Source organism: Pyxicephalus adspersus, unplaced genomic scaffold (genome assembly GCF_032062135.1).
Source record: "Pyxicephalus adspersus unplaced genomic scaffold, UCB_Pads_2.0 Sca208, whole genome shotgun sequence".
NCBI lineage: Eukaryota > Metazoa > Chordata > Amphibia > Anura > Pyxicephalidae > Pyxicephalus > Pyxicephalus adspersus.
The window spans coordinates 1-19,492 of NW_027317215.1; the positions used below are offsets into that span (position 1 = coordinate 1).

The 19,492-nt window shown below is 39.3% G+C and overlaps 1 protein-coding gene across 1 annotated transcript; it reads right to left on the reverse strand.

The window, feature by feature from the left end:
* Nucleotides 1-4,122: 4,122 nt before the first annotated feature.
* Nucleotides 4,123-19,204, reverse strand: LOC140344929 (uncharacterized). Its single transcript, XM_072432115.1, has 2 exons — nucleotides 18,365-19,204; nucleotides 4,123-8,925 (listed from the first exon to the last, which is right to left on the reverse strand). The coding sequence occupies exons 1-2, from the start codon at nucleotides 19,083-19,085 to the stop codon at nucleotides 8,195-8,197; spliced, it is 1,452 nt and encodes a 483-aa protein (XP_072288216.1). The 5' UTR covers nucleotides 19,086-19,204; the 3' UTR covers nucleotides 4,123-8,194.
* Between the last annotated feature and the right edge of the window lie 288 nt (nucleotides 19,205-19,492).

Here is a 19,492-nt window from a genome sequence, read left to right on the forward strand (position 1 = left end):
CTTTGTCCAACTATGGCAAACACATTGATAGATACAGGAAAGGAAAACAGAACAAAGCAGAATCAGTTTTTCTACATTCCACATGCCCTGTGTATAAATCCTTATCTGAACTCTTTAATAAAGAAGTCTTTATGATATGACACCCATAGAACGTATGAAGGTATGGGAACAGAAATCTTACCACCACCAAAGTCAACATCAATCACTAGAATAAAACCAGCAAGTCAACAAAAACAAAAGCCAAAAAGTGAAACATTAATTTAGCCTATACTGACCTGACTTGCCTCTTTTTGTAATTTTTTAATTTAACGATTGTTTAGAACAGGGGTACCCACACTTTTTTGGCTTGCAAGCTACTTTTAAAATGACAAAGTCAAAATGATCTACCAACAATAAAAACTTGGACTTAATAACTCCTGTGCGTGGTAGAGTTTATTTTGAAAGGCAGAGCCCGGCCATCTACTTGCGTTTCCTTTGCGATCCACCTGTTTGGCACCCCTGGTTTAGAAAAATTCTTTGAACTCATTTTAAATTTTTTGCCAATGTATACCCACACCATTTTTGTAATGCAGCCCACCACAACGCACCACAACGCACAGAATGTTTGCTATAGCATTCTGTAGAGCTGCTACTTAACTGGTTGAGTATCATTTTAAGTAAATCCAGAAGGTGGGTACATTATGTTACCACAACACAGGTGTAATATCAGCCTTTTGGTATTTTACTAATGATATTAAGAGTCAGGACTTCTATACTTTTCCGGTATTTATGCCCAGTAGGGGCATTACAATATATTTTTTTAAAAAGACAACTATATAAAATCAAAAGCACATAACGCCATGATGTCATTTTGGCTTACCTGCTTCTGATTCCTTCAGTCAATGTACATCCGGTAACAAAAGGAACACCTCCACCTTGAGCAAAGAGGACCCCTAGCAAATACACCAAAATACTGCTTCCTAAAATTAGAATGTGAGCCTGTGCTGGAATTCTGCGAACAATCCACGACACATAATTAATGAGCTTCTAGCGGCAAGCACAGCATCCATGCTCTATAGGACTGGGAGCACCAGCTGGGGCTCAGTGACTTGCTATTGTGCATCTCATCCTAGATGAAAAGAGAGAGGTGGAGATCAGTGTAATAGTCACCTACCACCCACACAGGCGCAGGACGGGGGCTCAGGACTGCAGATGATGCTCCGCTATGTCACATTGCACATGCCCAGCATCCCAGAGAAAAGGATTCTGGGAGTTCAGACTCTGGAGCTGGCATGCAGATGTAGTAAATCTCCTTCTAGGTAGCCTGCAAATCCCAGCATTCCCTCTGCTTCCGCACAGTGATGCAGCTGTGGAGGCTGTAAACACTCACCTATTTCTGGTATAGAGAATACATACAATTAGAAAATTAAAACACTAATTATAATAAAATAATTTTTATAAAATGTTAAAATGATTAGCAAAAAAGCAAATAAATATTAGAAAAAAAAAAATACAAATGCTGTTAAAAGGATAAAATGATTAGCAACATAATATAAATAATCATCCAAAAACAAAATAGTGTTTTTTATGTACAAGTTAAAAAAAGGTTTTAAAATAAATATTTAAATGATTATCAATCATAAAAAAAAAACAAAAAAATAATACACATTACTTTTTGTGATTTTTGTGACTTTTAATGATATAATTATTATTACATGGTAAATGAATGAATTCATAAATATATATATTACCAAAGTATTTAAAAAAATAGTAAAATGCATATAAAATATATTTAGTAGCAATACCAAACACAAATATTAGCAAAAATAATATAATAAATTATAATTGAAAATGTTTATATTATGCATGTTATAATGACCACAGTCATGCCAAAGTTGTAATTTCCATTCTCCAGGAGGAACATACTCTCCAAATCTTGCATGACCTTAAATCCAGAGGGCAGAAGGAAAAGTCAGATCTGAGCCAGGCAGCAAGTACTGCAGGGGTGTTGGTGTCTGGTGTTCCTGTACCAGAGAATTTGCTTTTATAGATGATCAGTGACATAACAAATTGTTTTTTGGTGAGTGTTTTTATCATATCAAAGCCAAAGCAGCTAGGGAGCAAGCACTTCTAGCTGTCACCAATGGGAGCTAACATTTTTGTCCTATGCCAGGTATTCTTTAATTAGAGGGATTTGCAGACCTAATCTAGGTACACACTTCCAATAATTATCGTTAGAAAACAAATGATTACGACCAATCAAAGATTATGCACGAATATACTTGAATTTACATGCTGTAACGATACAATCGTTCAAATATAATCCACCAATAGTGTACACACGCTAGATACAATCGTTTGAAGGATGCAGGGAGTGACATGTAAAGGAGAAAGTGTATTGCAGAAATATGCACGATCACTGAACGACTGTACACACGATGGATAGTGAACGATCGTCGGCCAATCAGATCCGCTGTGCCGGTCGTTCATTTCCAACGACAATCCTCGTTCGTCTGCGTCGTTGGTCACTTTTATTTAGACCGATTTTTGGCCAATCGGTCGTTCGTCAGTCGTTCGTTTCCAGTGATAATTATTGGACGTGTGTACGCAGCTTTACGAGACAGGTGACCTGACTGGGAATAGTTTCTATTTCTCATTCACAGACCTGTGACAAGTTTGAAGTGAATGAAAGTATGAATTACTAATCTCCATAATAGTCCTGACTCAAAATGCTAAAGATAAAGGCCCAGATTTACTAAAGCTCTCCATGGCTAGAGAGAATACACTTTGAGCAGTAAAGCTGGGTGACCCAGAAAACCTGGAATGGATTCCTTAAAATCATTTGCTGGCAAATGTTTTGAATCCTGGACCAGATCCATTTCAGGTTTGCTGGATCACCCAGCTTCACTGATCAAAGTGTATTCTCTCCAGCCTTGGAGAGCTTTAATAAATCAGGGCCAAAGCATTAGTATGAGTCCCGAGCTAATAGCATTTTCAGAAGGAACCTTCAGCAATTGAAGTCTATATCCTGATTTTGTCTGTGATCGCTTTGCTTTGTCAGCTCCTCATATGACGGGTATTCATTTGAGTGAACTACCATTTTTTTGTGTGTTGAGTGGTGTATCCACCATGTCTACCATATCCCTCAAAGCTTAGGCAATGGGATGCTTCTACAGCTTAAGGTTTTGCTTGTTTTTCAGATATGTGACCCATTGTGGATGCTCTTAATGTTTGTGTAGGGTTTGTTTAGCATGGAGACCCTAGAATGAGATTGACCTTGATGTCTCTTTGACTTGCCCATATATTGATGGAAATGTGGATCCAATGATCATTGCATAGGAGTATCATGTGTATCTGTTGGCTTCATGTCAAGCCAGAGCTCTTTTAATCCTTATATTGTTTTTTTGCCTTTTTTCATATATTTGTGGTATAGTAATAAATGGAGACATATGTATACTAGCAACGTAGGGCATTAGAGAATGGATAGCCATTGTAATTTCTAAAATACTGAACAATTGCTTAGATATCAGTCATACAGAGTTTTCAGCCAAATCTAAGGCAGCATACACACATTCAGCGCTGGATCCCAGGTTTGAATCTCGACCAGGACACTATCAGCATGAAGTTTGCAGGTTCTCCCCCTGTTTGTGTTTTCCTCAGGGTACTCAAGTTTCCTCCCACATTCCAAAAACATTTAGTTAGGATAATTGGCTTCCAAATATGTCCTTAATACACATTTACACTGTATTAAGGACATATGACTATGTAGGGATATTAGATTGTAAGCTCATTTGAGGGACAGTTAGTGATATGAGAATAGACTTTAAAGCGCTGCGTAACATGTCAGCACTATATAAATACTGTGCAAAAATAATAATAATAATTACCTTGCAAAAATGACATTCCTCCTTAGGGGGTTGTGAGTACTTATATGCCTTCATCCCCTGCTTTGTACTGTGGTTCATTGCCATCACTACAAGACGCAGCGTCCATTGCTTGAAACCACAGCTGAAAATTCAGAATTAGACCTATATATATATATTATGGCGCTGAATACCTATAAGCTGACATCTCTACAAGTATGTCTAAAACCCATATCATTCAAACATAACAATACATCCTCTTAAAGAAGGGCAATTCTAGTAAACGTATTTTATTTGAGATATACAGTGCAGAAAACAACATAACACTAGTTATAACATTATACTGCATAAAACATTCACAGTGATTGACACAATTATACTTCTGACAAATAGACATTCTGACAAATATTGGCACTCCCATAAGTGCAGCAAGACATAAGTTTAACATTAACAGAAACTAATTGTGGAATGGCCTGCCGAAGTACTGATAATAGGGACCAGCAACACTTTCTGGAGATCCCTTTTACAATGAATAAAATTTGAACTGAATAAAAAAACTGAATAATGTCTGAACTGAAGAAAAAAAATCTAGCCAGGATCTGACCTCATTTTTATGTACTGCAGTTAGAGGATTAAAGCTTGGTGAAGGACCACTACCACCCAATCTGCTGTGCAATATTGTAATGACCAGAAGGTTTGCGTCTCCTTTTTTCTTCCAGTCTGAATCCTGCATAGGGAATGACAAAAGGCTAATAATAAAGAATGAAAACATTTTTAAACAAATAGAAAGTTTTTAACATTTAAATTGCTGTTTTTTTATATTGCTACAGTTTTGCTTGATCTCAAGGCACAACTAAAAAGAAGCAACCTCTGACTTAGCCTCCATTTCTGGTTTAAATGGATGATTTCAATGTTTCCATAGGGATCCCCAGTTCATTGCTGGTCATGTTATCTGAGTTAATAAACAATTGCAAAGTAATTACAATGTACTGTTGGAGTGTTTGTGGTGAGCGGGATACAGAGTGTCATGTCACATGCTGCAAATATAATGCTGGTCCTCATCAGTAGGCTGGAAGATGATCTCAGTGGTATACATGGTCATCCCCAATACAGCTGGCCCTAAAAATACATTAGGAAACTAAAAAGAAGTAGCAGATACATTTAAAAAATAGTAGATGATTCAAATATTTAAAAAAATAAAATGAGGTGCAAATATGGTATTGCAGACCCTTCTCATCATGGCAGGCAAAACTTTGCATAATTGACGCACTGGTTTGTATACCTTCCCAATCTGCATGTTTGTTAAGTGAATTCTGCATTTAAATGTGCTCTGAGATACAAATGCAGCATGATTAACACATTTACATACCTCACTTTGCTTTTGCAAAAATCCTGCATACTTGAAATCACAAAAAAATGTATTATGGGACTTCCTAAGAAGACCTACCCATGCTGCACATAATTTGGATTGTTTAAAGATTCATATTCAACTGGTCCCCTTGGATTGGCATTGGATACTTTCAGCAATTTTGTATGCCATGGTGCTTTACTGTGCACTGAAATTCTTCCTTTATAACCTACTGCACTCAGCAGCCATGGAAAGGTAGGAGACATAGACCACCAGAGATGTATGCCAACCCATGTGTCTCAAAGTAAACTGAGGTTCATTGCTAGTTCTTCTTTCAACGTATTATTTATATGTCCCAATAAAGGTTCTTATACAAATTAGAACAAGAAACCATCTTCTCAGAAGTTCCTTGTAATGATTTTATTCTGAGTCTGCAAACATACGCTACTCGAGACAACGGGTAATGTTAGAAACATTTTTTAAGTTAGGTCTCTTTTGCTGCAGGGCTGGAGAATTTTCATTAAGTGAATTGCTCCTTCAATGTTTGCTAGCTAGGCACAGAAAATCTGTTTCCCCTTTCACTCATTACAGCAAGTGCTGATTTTTTTCTTTTTACAATATAACTTTAACCCCCCTAGCGTTAATCCCGAGTGTGACTCGGGGTGGATTTTCCATGCAAAAAGCAGTATTCCTGAGTCACACTCGGGGGCGCTAAAAAGATTTAAAAAACTCACTTATCTTATTCCGTTGTCGTCCCCCGGCGTCCTGCTGGTCCCCACAGGTCCTGGGGACACGTCGTTTTCCTTCGATCTCCAGCTAGCGACTGCAGAGACGATCTCCGGGGTTTTTCAGTGACAACGGTGCAGGTGGGAGGAGCGGTGGGAAATTCAAATAATTTTGTATTGGTGTCCAATACAAAGAAATCTTGATTTAATATATATATAATTATATTATATATATATTATACACGCTACTGTACAGTTATATTACATGTATCACCATTTTTTATTTTAACAGATTTTTGTGTTTTTTTTATTTAAAGTTTATTCATAAATGTATTAAATTTAATAAATATTGGACATATTTCATGAGTTATGCCTGGGAATTATAGGCCTAAAATGTAAAATAAATTTCCATGCAAAAAAATGTAACGCTTTTTGCGTGGAATTACGGACAGAATTAGAACGCTAGGGGGGGTTAAAGAAGATCAAGGTAACACAGTCATTCTCTAGTATACTACCAATAGCATGATCCACATCATACTCCAAATCCCTCTCATTGCAAGGTTCTGCCTTTTATGTCACCAGCCACCAGGTTTAATATCTTTAATGGATAATGGCTACAAAGAATGATAATCCATACTTGGTAGTCATTTAGGTCCCACAAAGCTTATACAGAGGTCATAAAAACAAAACACAATTAAACAATTAAAATACATATTCAACATGTAGAAAAAGTGGGCTGCCAGGTCCCGACATGAGCAAAACCCATCTTCACCCGACAGTATTCATATTGCAAGACATGATTGCTAGCTTACAAAACAATATTCGCCATTGGAGAAATAAAGGTAGATGAATGTGCTGCATTAGTGACCATTGCAAAGCCAGACATTAAAAGTTGTCCATCACTCCCCCATGACAACCGGAAAAATGTGAACAAATCATATTGGATACAGACTGTACACATGTAATGGAACATTAGAGGTAAGAGGTGCAAAAAGGTATTATTCAACTGCTTTGCCTTTCTGTAGTCATTTATCAAAGAGCAGAAGGAAACACTTTGAAGACCCAGTCCACCAAAAATCTGGTCCAATTATGAATGCCACTTTTAAAGAGTATTACGGGGGTTTCACTAAATTTTTGTATGTTTTCCTGAATTTCTTGTAACGAAAGTCTCCACAACAGGTGAATGATATTTACAAGGTCATAATGGAATCCAGTGGTGACAAGTTGTGGTTTGTTTTATCCATGTCTACCTAAGTTTAAATATTTTCATCTAGAACTTCCTAAAAAATACTAAAGGTCCAGTGGTCTAATAACCCAGTGACATCTTATATGCCGTTGTAGGAACTCCCAGCTATAGTCATATGGCGGTCATGAAGACCCGTAAGGTCAACCACCAAGATTTCCCAAGATGCTTTACCTCTCTGGCATTTACCAGAAAAAAGTAAAATAATGGATTTGGTAGGCATTCCCTTTCAGAAGAGTAGAAATACCATAGGGTATCACTAAATATCTATAGATTTAGTGGGAGAACAAAAATAGAAGCAGATCAGTCAACAATAAGACCACCATACCATGCTTGACGCAGCCACAGGGATATATCTTCTACTATCAGACGAAAATAATAATTATATAGAATACAGCAGGGCTCAACCCATGCAGACATGTGACCCATGTTCCTATTTCTAGGTAAATACCTGGCCTTAATCTGCTATTTTTGTTTTTACATGCAGTGTCTGTCCCGTGTTTCACAACTGAAACAAATGTTGGCTAGCTTATCGCTTCCCATACTGACCAGCAGGAGTTTTTATTAGGAGACCCTCTGAAACATCACACAGCATGTAAAAATAAGCAAGAAACAAAAAACAATTAAACATTTCTACCTACAGAATGGGTGGAAAGGATCTGGGCTTGGCCTTGACCTTGTAGACCCTTACTGCTTACTGGGACTGTGGTATGGAAGTCCATGAAAGGAACAACTGTTAAAATCTCGTAACTCATTGAATGCAAACTTTACTAATGTTATCACCAAGAAGAGTTCTTCTTTGATTCTGGAAGGTGAAGAGCTCAAAAATACAGTGGTGCTATAAAGCCCAGAGAGCAGTAAAGAACCAACAATAGGTCAAGTTTTCCCACATTTTGCCCAGTATGGAATACACACACATACAGGTCCACAGTTCCCTGTCACCTAAAAGTCAAAAAACAAAGACTTGTGCCTGGTTTTGTTAAGCAATGGATTGGGCCGATATGGTCATGTGTCCAAACCCATCTCAAGTATTGGTTTATGTGTGGACTTTTTGATGGGCTACAAGGTGAGAGCTGTGTGTAAAATTTTTGCCACACTTTTGACATGTGTAGGGCTTCTCCCCGGAATGGGCTCTCTGGTGTATGACCAGATTGGAGCGGTGAGTGAAACTCTTGCCGCATTCCATGCAAGAGTAAGGTCTTTCCCCTGTATGAACCCTTTGGTGGGTCACCAAGTTGGAGCTAATGCTGAACTTTTTCCCACATTCACCGCAGCTGTAGGGTCGTTCCCCAGTGTGAACTCTCTGATGGGTGACTGCGTTGGAGCTAGTACTGAAGGTCTTTCCACATTCCATGCACATGTAAGGCCGGGATCCCGTGTGGACTCTAAAATGGGTAACAAGGTTTGACTTCTGAGCAAAACTCTTTTGGCAAACCGCACAGGCATAGGGCCTGGACTTGACAAAAGAATGATCATCAAGTTCATTGGAGGAGTTCTTCCTTTCTTCTTTGACCTTCACCGGTAATGACTTGGTTTGCATATTTAGTTGAATTTGTAACCACTGCCGATCTTGGTTCACTTTTTCTTCCAAAGATGAAAGTTTTTGTGCTGCCTTATTGTCTTTTGTCTTTTTTGCTTTTGAATGTTTGTCTTCAGGGGATTTGGTCCCTTTGGAGGAAAGTTTGGCCAACTGGTTCTTCTTGATTTTTGACATACTCAAGTCCATTTGAGTCCCATTTTGGGTGATTTTAGATGGCGCTTCCATTGCTCAGTCTGATGCGTACAAAGATATGTGGTCATTCAGAAAATAGAGTGCTTTGCTGGAAAAAAAAGAGGAAATTTTTGTAAGAAAAAGGAGTAACACCCTTGCACTGTAAACCACCGGTCCCCAACCTTTTTGGTCCCGCTGACCACTAAAATTACCGGCTCCTGACCAAGCATGTGTGGAGGGCCGGTTGTCAATCAAAGGGGAGGAACCTCCCCTAGTGACCTCATAATGCCATAACCCCACCCACTCTGCCATCGCAGATCTCAGCCTGCGATGGGAGAGTGGGTGGGTTGTGTTGTGAAACACAGCCCGCCCACTTCCCTGAGCCCGTGATTTGGGTGAGTTGGTCCGCGGCTCTGGCCGGTGCTTCCCCCTGGCGGGGTCCTTCTCCTGACCCCACTCGGGGGTGCAGCGGCCAGAGCTGCGGACCATCAAAATCTTCTCCCGGACCACCAGTGGTCCGCAGACCACCGGTTGGCGACCGCTGCTATATACAATGATCAGGGGTATCAAGTCATTGATGGTGCAAAACACATTATCAGCTGTACAGACCTCCTAATGAAAGAAAGGAGAGATGGTTTCCTGGATGTTTCAGGACTACAATGACTTTTCTGACCACTCTTAACATTCTCTGCACCTTCTCCTTATAGCTGCCCTTTTCAGCCTTTTTTACATTGGGGAACCACTGAAATAATTGTCAGGTCCCCAGGGAACCTCTTCCATAAATACTACAGGTAGCCCCTGGGTTACATACAAGATAGGGACAGTAGGTTTGTTCTTAAGTTGAATTTGTATGTAAGTCGGAACAAGTACATTATTTTATTAAATGCAATTAGATGTTTGTCTCAACATAATATTAGGCAGCGTGGTGTCAGTTACTGTATAAAAGCCTCACTGTGAGTTAATCACAAAGGAAAAAGAAAAACTTTTGTGTTTAGCAAAAGATTTCTTTTTCAAGTCATGCAACCTGTCCCCTCCCCCCATCAAACCTCCATACTGCACACAAGGGAGCAGGGAAGCCCCGTTCGTATCTAGAAGTCGTCCATATGGCCTTAACCTGGGGACTACCTATATATCCACAGCTCACAGTATATTAGTGTGGGGGTCAGTGGGAAGAATGCCATTTATATTGCTGACCAGTGTCGAATGTCACCATTACAGATCATTGTGAGTAATGCCCTTTGCAAATGACAGCCAAAAAGATCATTGGTGTCACTGGTAACTGACCTGAGAGGCTCAAACTACTCATTGCTCAAGGAACCCCTGGCGACCTCTGGTTGAGAAACACCACCCTAATATTATTCCTATACAGAATTTATATAGCACCAACATATTACGCAACGCTGTACAAAGTCCATGTCACTAGCTGTACCTCAAAGGAGCTCACAATCTAATGTCCCTACCTCAGTCATATTTCATTACTACAGTCTAAGGTCAACTTTGACGTAAAGCCAAATAACCTAACTGCATGTTTTTGGGATGTGGGGGGAAATCCATGCAAACACGGGGAGAACCTGCAAACTCCATGCAGATAGTGTCGTGGCCAGGATTCAAACCTGGGACCCAGAGCTTATATTGGGGGAAGAAACCAGCACAAAGTGACAATCAGTTGTGCTGCAGTACTAGAAGCTCGCTGACAGAAGGAAGGAGCAAAGGGACATGGACAACAGAGCTTAGATTGCTGGAAGGATGATTAATGAGTGCTAGAAGCATGCTGAATGGGGGAGAGAATGGAGTAAAAGAAGAAGCCAATCAGTTGTGCTGCAGTACTTACATCCTAACAAGGGACATGCTAACAGTAGAGAGCTGAGAAACTCATCATCAGATATCTCTTTTTTTTCTTATTGTCAATTTACAGCAGCACACGAAAAATCAGAAATACAAATAAATCCTTTATCATTCCCCCAAAGAAAAAAAAAGGAGTTTGGAGTTTCTCCATTCCTTCCTTATTTTAGCATTTTAAAAAGTCCATTGCAGCCAGAAATATTGGCAATCATTGGAGCATCTAATCACCAATTTATAATACTTGTGCTATGCAGGTCACTGACTGAAAATAATACAAATCTGATCTTTTTATAAATCAGATGCTGATGAGAAGATTAGAAGAATGAGAAAGAAGAAGCAATTTTTTATAAATTGTCATAATTTGCACATTAAGAATAATTTTAGCTGTGCATGTAATATTAAATAATAATGTATGAAATTTGTCCTGAGGTTGGTCAGTGATCTGGACACCCATACTGAGCCCATAGAAGGTATTACACCCCACTGCTCATTATATACAAAGTAATTCTGCTATGGTAACATAATGATTCTGCTGTCTCCTCTACCTGCACATAGCACTCCATTAACTTGTGGAGAGACACCTCTACCTATATATGGTGAGTGCAGCTCTCCCCCACAATGTCCACCTCTGCAATCACAATCCTACCTGATCCACTGGAAGCCTTTTGTTTATGAGCTTTGTAAGAGGAGGATTGAAAAGGCCAATTAGAAATCTGGCCACCGCTGTGCATTCTGGGACTCGTAGTCATCTCGGATCGGCCGAACTACAAGTACGGTGCGGCTGTGCGGGCAAAGGCCAATCAGGGAAGAGATGACCACTCTATCCCCGCCTATTTTTTATTCACGGCTGCTCCATTCTGAAATAAAAGCATTGACCTGTTCATGAAATTCTGCGGCGCTACGGAGACCTCTAGTGTCCAAATATGGCTAGTGCAGGCAAGTGTTTTATGATTCTGTAACATTGCAATGCATCAAGAAAATGTCAAGGTTTCTTTTTAAATACTTGTTCCACAATGGACAGAGACTGTAATATGTTTATTATGTATTAACAGAGGTTGGACTAAGTCGTCATCCTTCAAGTCCAAGTCGAGTCCCAAGTCACTGGCACCAAGTCCCAAGTCAAGTCTCAAGTCGAGTCACTACATTTAGTAAATGAATGAATTCATAAATATATATATTACCAAAGTATTTAAAAAAATAGTAAAATGCATATAAAATATATTTAGTAGCAATACCAAACACAAATATTAGCAAAAATAATATAATAAATTATAATTGAAAATGTTTATATTATGCATGTTATAATGACCACAGTCATGCCAAAGTTGTAATTTCCATTCTCCAGGAGGAACATACTCTCCAAATCTTGCATGACCTTAAATCCAGAGGGCAGAAGGAAAAGTCAGATCTGAGCCAGGCAGCAAGTACTGCAGGGGTGTTGGTGTCTGGTGTTCCTGTACCAGAGAATTTGCTTTTATAGATGATCAGTGACATAACAAATTGTTTTTTGGTGAGTGTTTTTATCATATCAAAGCCAAAGCAGCTAGGGAGCAAGCACTTCTAGCTGTCACCAATGGGAGCTAACATTTTTGTCCTATGCCAGGTATTCTTTAATTAGAGGGATTTGCAGACCTAATCTAGGTACACACTTCCAATAATTATCATTAGAAAACAAATGATTACGACCAATCAAAGATTATGCACGAATATACTTGAATTTAGATGCTGTAACGATACAATCGTTCAAATATAATCCACCAATAGTGTACACACGCTAGATACAATCGTTTGAAGGATGCAGGGAGTGACATGTAAAGGAGAAAGTGTATTGCAGAAATATGCACGATCACTGAACGACTGTACACACGATGGATAGTGAACGATCGTCGGCCAATCAGATCCGCTGTGCCGGTCGTTCATTTCCAACGACAATCCTCGTTCGTCTGCGTCGTTGGTCACTTTTATTTAGACCGATTTTTGGCCAATCGGTCGTTCGTCAGTCGTTCGTTTCCAGTGATAATTATTGGACGTGTGTACGCAGCTTTACGAGACAGGTGACCTGACTGGGAATAGTTTCTATTTCTCATTCACAGACCTGTGACAAGTTTGAAGTGAATGAAAGTATGAATTACTAATCTCCATAATAGTCCTGACTCAAAATGCTAAAGATAAAGGCCCAGATTTACTAAAGCTCTCCATGGCTAGAGAGAATACACTTTGAGCAGTAAAGCTGGGTGACCCAGAAAACCTGGAATGGATTCCTTAAAATCATTTGCTGGCAAATGTTTTGAATCCTGGACCAGATCCATTTCAGGTTTGCTGGATCACCCAGCTTCACTGATCAAAGTGTATTCTCTCCAGCCTTGGAGAGCTTTAATAAATCAGGGCCAAAGCATTAGTATGAGTCCCGAGCTAATAGCATTTTCAGAAGGAACCTTCAGCAATTGAAGTCTATATCCTGATTTTGTCTGTGATCGCTTTGCTTTGTCAGCTCCTCATATGACGGGTATTCATTTGAGTGAACTACCATTTTTGTGTGTGTTGAGTGGTGTATCCACCATGTCTACCATATCCCTCAAAGCTTAGGCAATGGGATGCTTCTACAGCTTAAGGTTTTGCTTGTTTTTCAGATATGTGACCCATTGTGGATGCTCTTAATGTTTGTGTAGGGTTTGTTTAGCATGGAGACCCTAGAATGAGATTGACCTTGATGTCTCTTTGACTTGCCCATATATTGATGGAAATGTGGATCCAATGATCGTTGCATAGGAGTATCATGTGTATCTGTTGGCTTCATGTCAAGCCAGAGCTCTTTTAATCCTTATATTGTTTTTTTGCCTTTTTTCATATATTTGTGGTATAGTAATAAATGGAGACATATGTATACTAGCAACGTAGGGCATTAGAGAATGGATAGCCATTGTAATTTCTAAAATACTGAACAATTGCTTAGATATCAGTCATACAGAGTTTTCAGCCAAATCTAAGGCAGCATACACACATTCAGCGCTGGATCCCAGGTTTGAATCTCGACCAGGACACTATCAGCATGAAGTTTGCAGGTTCTCCCCCTGTTTGTGTTTTCCTCAGGGTACTCAAGTTTCCTCCCACATTCCAAAAACATTTAGTTAGGATAATTGGCTTCCAAATATGTCCTTAATACACATTTACACTGTATTAAGGACATATGACTATGTAGGGATATTAGATTGTAAGCTCATTTGAGGGACAGTTAGTGATATGAGAATAGACTTTAAAGCGCTGCGTAACATGTCAGCACTATATAAATACTGTGCAAAAATAATAATAATAATTACCTTGCAAAAATGACATTCCTCCTTAGGGGGTTGTGAGTACTTATATGCCTTCATCCCCTGCTTTGTACTGTGGTTCATTGCCATCACTACAAGACGCAGCGTCCATTGCTTGAAACCACAGCTGAAAATTCAGAATTAGACCTATATATATATATTATGGCGCTGAATACCTATAAGCTGACATCTCTACAAGTATGTCTAAAACCCATATCATTCAAACATAACAATACATCCTCTTAAAGAAGGGCAATTCTAGTAAACGTATTTTATTTGAGATATACAGTGCAGAAAACAACATAACACTAGTTATAACATTATACTGCATAAAACATTCACAGTGATTGACACAATTATACTTCTGACAAATAGACATTCTGACAAATATTGGCACTCCCATAAGTGCAGCAAGACATAAGTTTAACATTAACAGAAACTAATTGTGGAATGGCCTGCCGAAGTACTGATAATAGGGACCAGCAACACTTTCTGGAGATCCCTTTTACAATGAATAAAATTTGAACTGAATAAAAAAACTGAATAATGTCTGAACTGAAGAAAAAAAATCTAGCCAGGATCTGACCTCATTTTTATGTACTGCAGTTAGAGGATTATAACTTGGTGAAGGACCACTACCACCCAATCTGCTGTGCAATATTGTAATGACCAGAAGGTTTGCGTCTCCTTTTTTCTTCCAGTCTGAATCCTGCATAGGGAATGACAAAAGGCTAATAATAAAGAATGAAAACATTTTTAAACAAATAGAAAGTTTTTAACATTTAAATTGCTGTTTTTTTATATTGCTACAGTTTTGCTTGATCTCAAGGCACAACTAAAAAGAAGCAACCTCTGACTTAGCCTCCATTTCTGGTTTAAATGGATGATTTCAATGTTTCCAAAGGGATCCCCAGTTCATTGCTGGTCATGTTATCTGAGTTAATAAACAATTGCAAAGTAATTACAATGTACTGTTGGAGTGTTTGTGGTGAACGGGATACAGAGTGTCATGTCACATGCTGCAAATATAATGCTGGTCCTCATCAGTAGGCTGGAAGATGATCTCAGTGGTATACATGGTCATCCCCAATACAGCTGGCCCTAAAAATACATTAGGAAACTAAAAAGAAGTAGCAGATACATTTAAAAAATAGTAGATGATTCAAATATTTAAAAAAATAAAATGAGGTGCAAATATGGTATTGCAGACCCTTCCCATCATGGCAGGCAAAACTTTGCATAATTGACGCACTGGTTTGTATACCTTCCCAATCTGCATGTTTGTTAAGTGAATTCTGCATTTAAATGTGCTCTGAGATACAAATGCAGCATGATTAACACATTTACATACCTCACTTTGCTTTTGCAAAAATCCTGCATACTTGAAATCACAAAAAAATGTATTATGGGACTTCCTAAGAAGACCTACCCATGCTGCACATAATTTGGATTGTTTAAAGATTCATATTCAACTGGTCCCCTTGGATTGGCATTGGATACTTTCAGCAATTTTGTATGCCATGGTGCTTTACTGTGCACTGAAATTCTTCCTTTATAACCTACTGCACTCAGCAGCCATGGAAAGGTAGGAGACATAGACCACCAGAGATGTATGCCAACCCATGTGTCTCAAAGTAAACTGAGGTTCATTGCTAGTTCTTCTTTCAACGTATTATTTATATGTCCCAATAAAGGTTCTTATACAAATTAGAACAAGAAACCATCTTCTCAGAAGTTCCTTGTAATGATTTTATTCTGAGTCTGCAAACATACGCTACTCGAGACAACGGGTAATGTTAGAAACATTTTTTAAGTTAGGTCTCTTTTGCTGCAGGGCTGGAGAATTTTCATTAAGTGAATTGCTCCTTCAATGTTTGCTAGCTAGGCACAGAAAATCTGTTTCCCCTTTCACTCATTACAGCAAGTGCTGATTTTTTTCTTTTTACAATATAACTTTAACCCCCCTAGCGTTAATCCCGAGTGTGACTCGGGGTGGATTTTCCATGCAAAAAGCAGTATTCCTGAGTCACACTCGGGGGCGCTAAAAAGATTTAAAAAACTCACTTATCTTATTCCGTTGTCGTCCCCCGGCGTCCTGCTGGTCCCCACAGGTCCTGGGGACACGTCGTTTTCCTTCGATCTCCAGCTGGCGACTGCAGAGACGATCTCCGGGGTTTTTCAGTGACAACGGTGCAGGTGGGAGGAGCGGTGGGAAATTCAAATAATTTTGTATTGGTGTCCAATACAAAGAAATCTTGATTTAATATATATATAATTATATTATATATATATTATACACGCTACTGTACAGTTATATTACATGTATCACCATTTTTTATTTTAACAGATTTTTGTGTTTTTTTTATTTAAAGTTTATTCATAAATGTATTAAATTTAATAAATATTGGACATATTTCATGAGTTATGCCTGGGAATTATAGGCCTAAAATGTAAAATAAATTTCCATGCAAAAAAATGTAACGCTTTTTGCGTGGAATTACGGACAGAATTAGAACGCTAGGGGGGGTTAAAGAAGATCAAGGTAACACAGTCATTCTCTAGTATACTACCAATAGCATGATCCACATCATACTCCAAATCCCTCTCATTGCAAGGTTCTGCCTTTTATGTCACCAGCCACCAGGTTTAATATCTTTAAAGGATAATGGCTACAAAGAATGATAATCCATACTTGGTAGTCATTTAGGTCCCACAAAGCTTATACAGAGGTCATAAAAACAAAACACAATTAAACAATTAAAATACATATTCAACATGTAGAAAAAGTGGGCTGCCAGGTCCCGACATGAGCAAAACCCATCTTCACCCGACAGTATTCATATTGCAAGACATGATTGCTAGCTTACAAAACAATATTCGCCATTGGAGAAATAAAGGTAGATGAATGTGCTGCATTAGTGACCATTGCAAAGCCAGACATTAAAAGTTGTCCATCATTCCCCCATGACAACCGGAAAAATGTGAACAAATCATATTGGATACAGACTGTACACATGTAATGGAACATTAGAGGTAAGAGGTGCAAAAAGGTATTATTCAACTGCTTTGCCTTTCTGTAGTCATTTATCAAAGAGCAGAAGGAAACACTTTGAAGACCCAGTCCACCAAAAATCTGGTCCAATTATGAATGCCACTTTTAAAGAGTATTACGGGGGTTTCACTAAATTTTTGTATGTTTTCCTGAATTTCTTGTAACGAAAGTCTCCACAACAGGTGAATGATATTTACAAGGTCATAATGGAATCCAGTGGTGACAAGTTGTGGTTTGTTTTATCCATGTCTACCTAAGTTTAAATATTTTCATCTAGAACTTCCTAAAAAATACTAAAGGTCCAGTGGTCTAATAACCCAGTGACATCTTATATGCCGTTGTAGGAACTCCCAGCTATAGTCATATGGCGGTCATGAAGACCCGTAAGGTCAACCACCAAGATTTCCCAAGATGCTTTACCTCTCTGGCATTTACCAGAAAAAAGTAAAATAATGGATTTGGTAGGCATTCCCTTTCAGAAGAGTAGAAATACCATAGGGTATCACTAAATATCTATAGATTTAGTGGGAGAACAAAAATAGAAGCAGATCAGTCAACAATAAGACCACCATACCATGCTTGACGCAGCCACAGGGATATATCTTCTACTATCAGACGAAAATAATAATTATATAGAATACAGCAGGGCTCAACCCATGCAGACATGTGACCCATGTTCCTATTTCTAGGTAAATACTTGGCCTTAATCTGCTATTTTTGTTTTTACATGCAGTGTCTGTCCCGTGTTTCACAACTGAAACAAATGTTGGCTAGCTTATCGCTTCCCATACTGACCAGCAGGAGTTTTTATTAGGAGACCCTCTGAAACATCACACAGCATGTAAAAATAAGCAAGAAACAAAAGACAATTAAACATTTCTACCTACAGAATGGGTGGAAAGGATCTGGGCTTGGCCTTGACCTTGTAGACCCTTACTGCTTACTGGGACTGTGGTATGGAAGTCCATGAAAGGAACAACTGTTAAAATCTCGTAACTCATTGAATGCAAACTTTACTAATGTTATCACCAAGAAGAGTTCTTCTTTGATTCTGGAAGGTGAAGAGCTCAAAAATACAGTGGTGCTATAAAGCCCAGAGAGCAGTAAAGAACCAACAATAGGTCAAGTTTTCCCACATTTTGCCCAGTATGGAATACACACACATACAGGTCCACAGTTCCCTGTCACCTAAAAGTCAAAAAACAAAGACTTGTGCCTGGTTTTGTTAAGCAATGGATTGGGCTGATATGGTCATGTGTCCAAACACATCTCAAGTATTGGTTTATGTGTGGACTTTTTGATGGGCTACAAGGTGAGAGCTGTGTGTAAAATTTTTGCCACACTTTTGACATGTGTAGGGCTTCTCCCCGGAATGGGCTCTCTGGTGTATGACCAGATTGGAGCGGTGAGTGAAACTCTTGCCGCATTCCATGCAAGAGTAAGGTCTTTCCCCTGTATGAACCCTTTGGTGGGTCACCAAGTTGGAGCTAATGCTGAACTTTTTCCCACATTCACCGCAGCTGTAGGGTCGTTCCCCAGTGTGAACTCTCTGATGGGTGACTGCGTTGGAGCTAGTACTGAAGGTCTTTCCACATTCCATGCACATGTAAGGCCGGGATCCCGTGTGGACTCTAAAATGGGTAACAAGGTTTGACTTCTGAGCAAAACTCTTTTGGCAAACCGCACAGGCATAGGGCCTGGACTTGACAAAAGAATGATCATCAAGTTCATTGGAGGAGTTCTTCCTTTCTTCTTTGACCTTCACCGGTAATGACTTGGTTTGCATATTTAGTTGAATTTGTAACCACTGCCGATCTTGGTTCACTTTTTCTTCCAAAGATGAAAGTTTTTGTGCTGCCTTATTGTCTTTTGTCTTTTTTGCTTTTGAATGTTTGTCTTCAGGGGATTTGGTCCCTTTGGAGGAAAGTTTGGCCAACTGGTTCTTCTTGATTTTTGACATACTCAAGTCCATTTGAGTCCCATTTTGGGTGATTTTAGATGGCGCTTCCATTGCTCAGTCTGATGCGTACAAAGATATGTGGTCATTCAGAAAATAGAGTGCTTTGCTGGAAAAAAAAGAGGAAATTTTTGTAAGAAAAAGGAGTAACACCCTTGCACTGTAAACCACCGGTCCCCAACCTTTTTGGTCCCGCTGACCACTAAAATTACCGGCTCCTGACCAAGCATGTGTGGAGGGCCGGTTGTCAATCAAAGGGGAGGAACCTCCCCTAGTGACCTCATAATGCCATAACCCCACCCACTCTGCCATCGCAGATCTCAGCCTGCGATGGGAGAGTGGGTGGGTTGTGTTGTGAAACACAGCCCGCCCACTTCCCTGAGCCCGTGATTTGGGTGAGTTGGTCCGCGGCTCTGGCCGGTGCTTCCCCCTGGCGGGGTCCTTCTCCTGACCCCACTCGG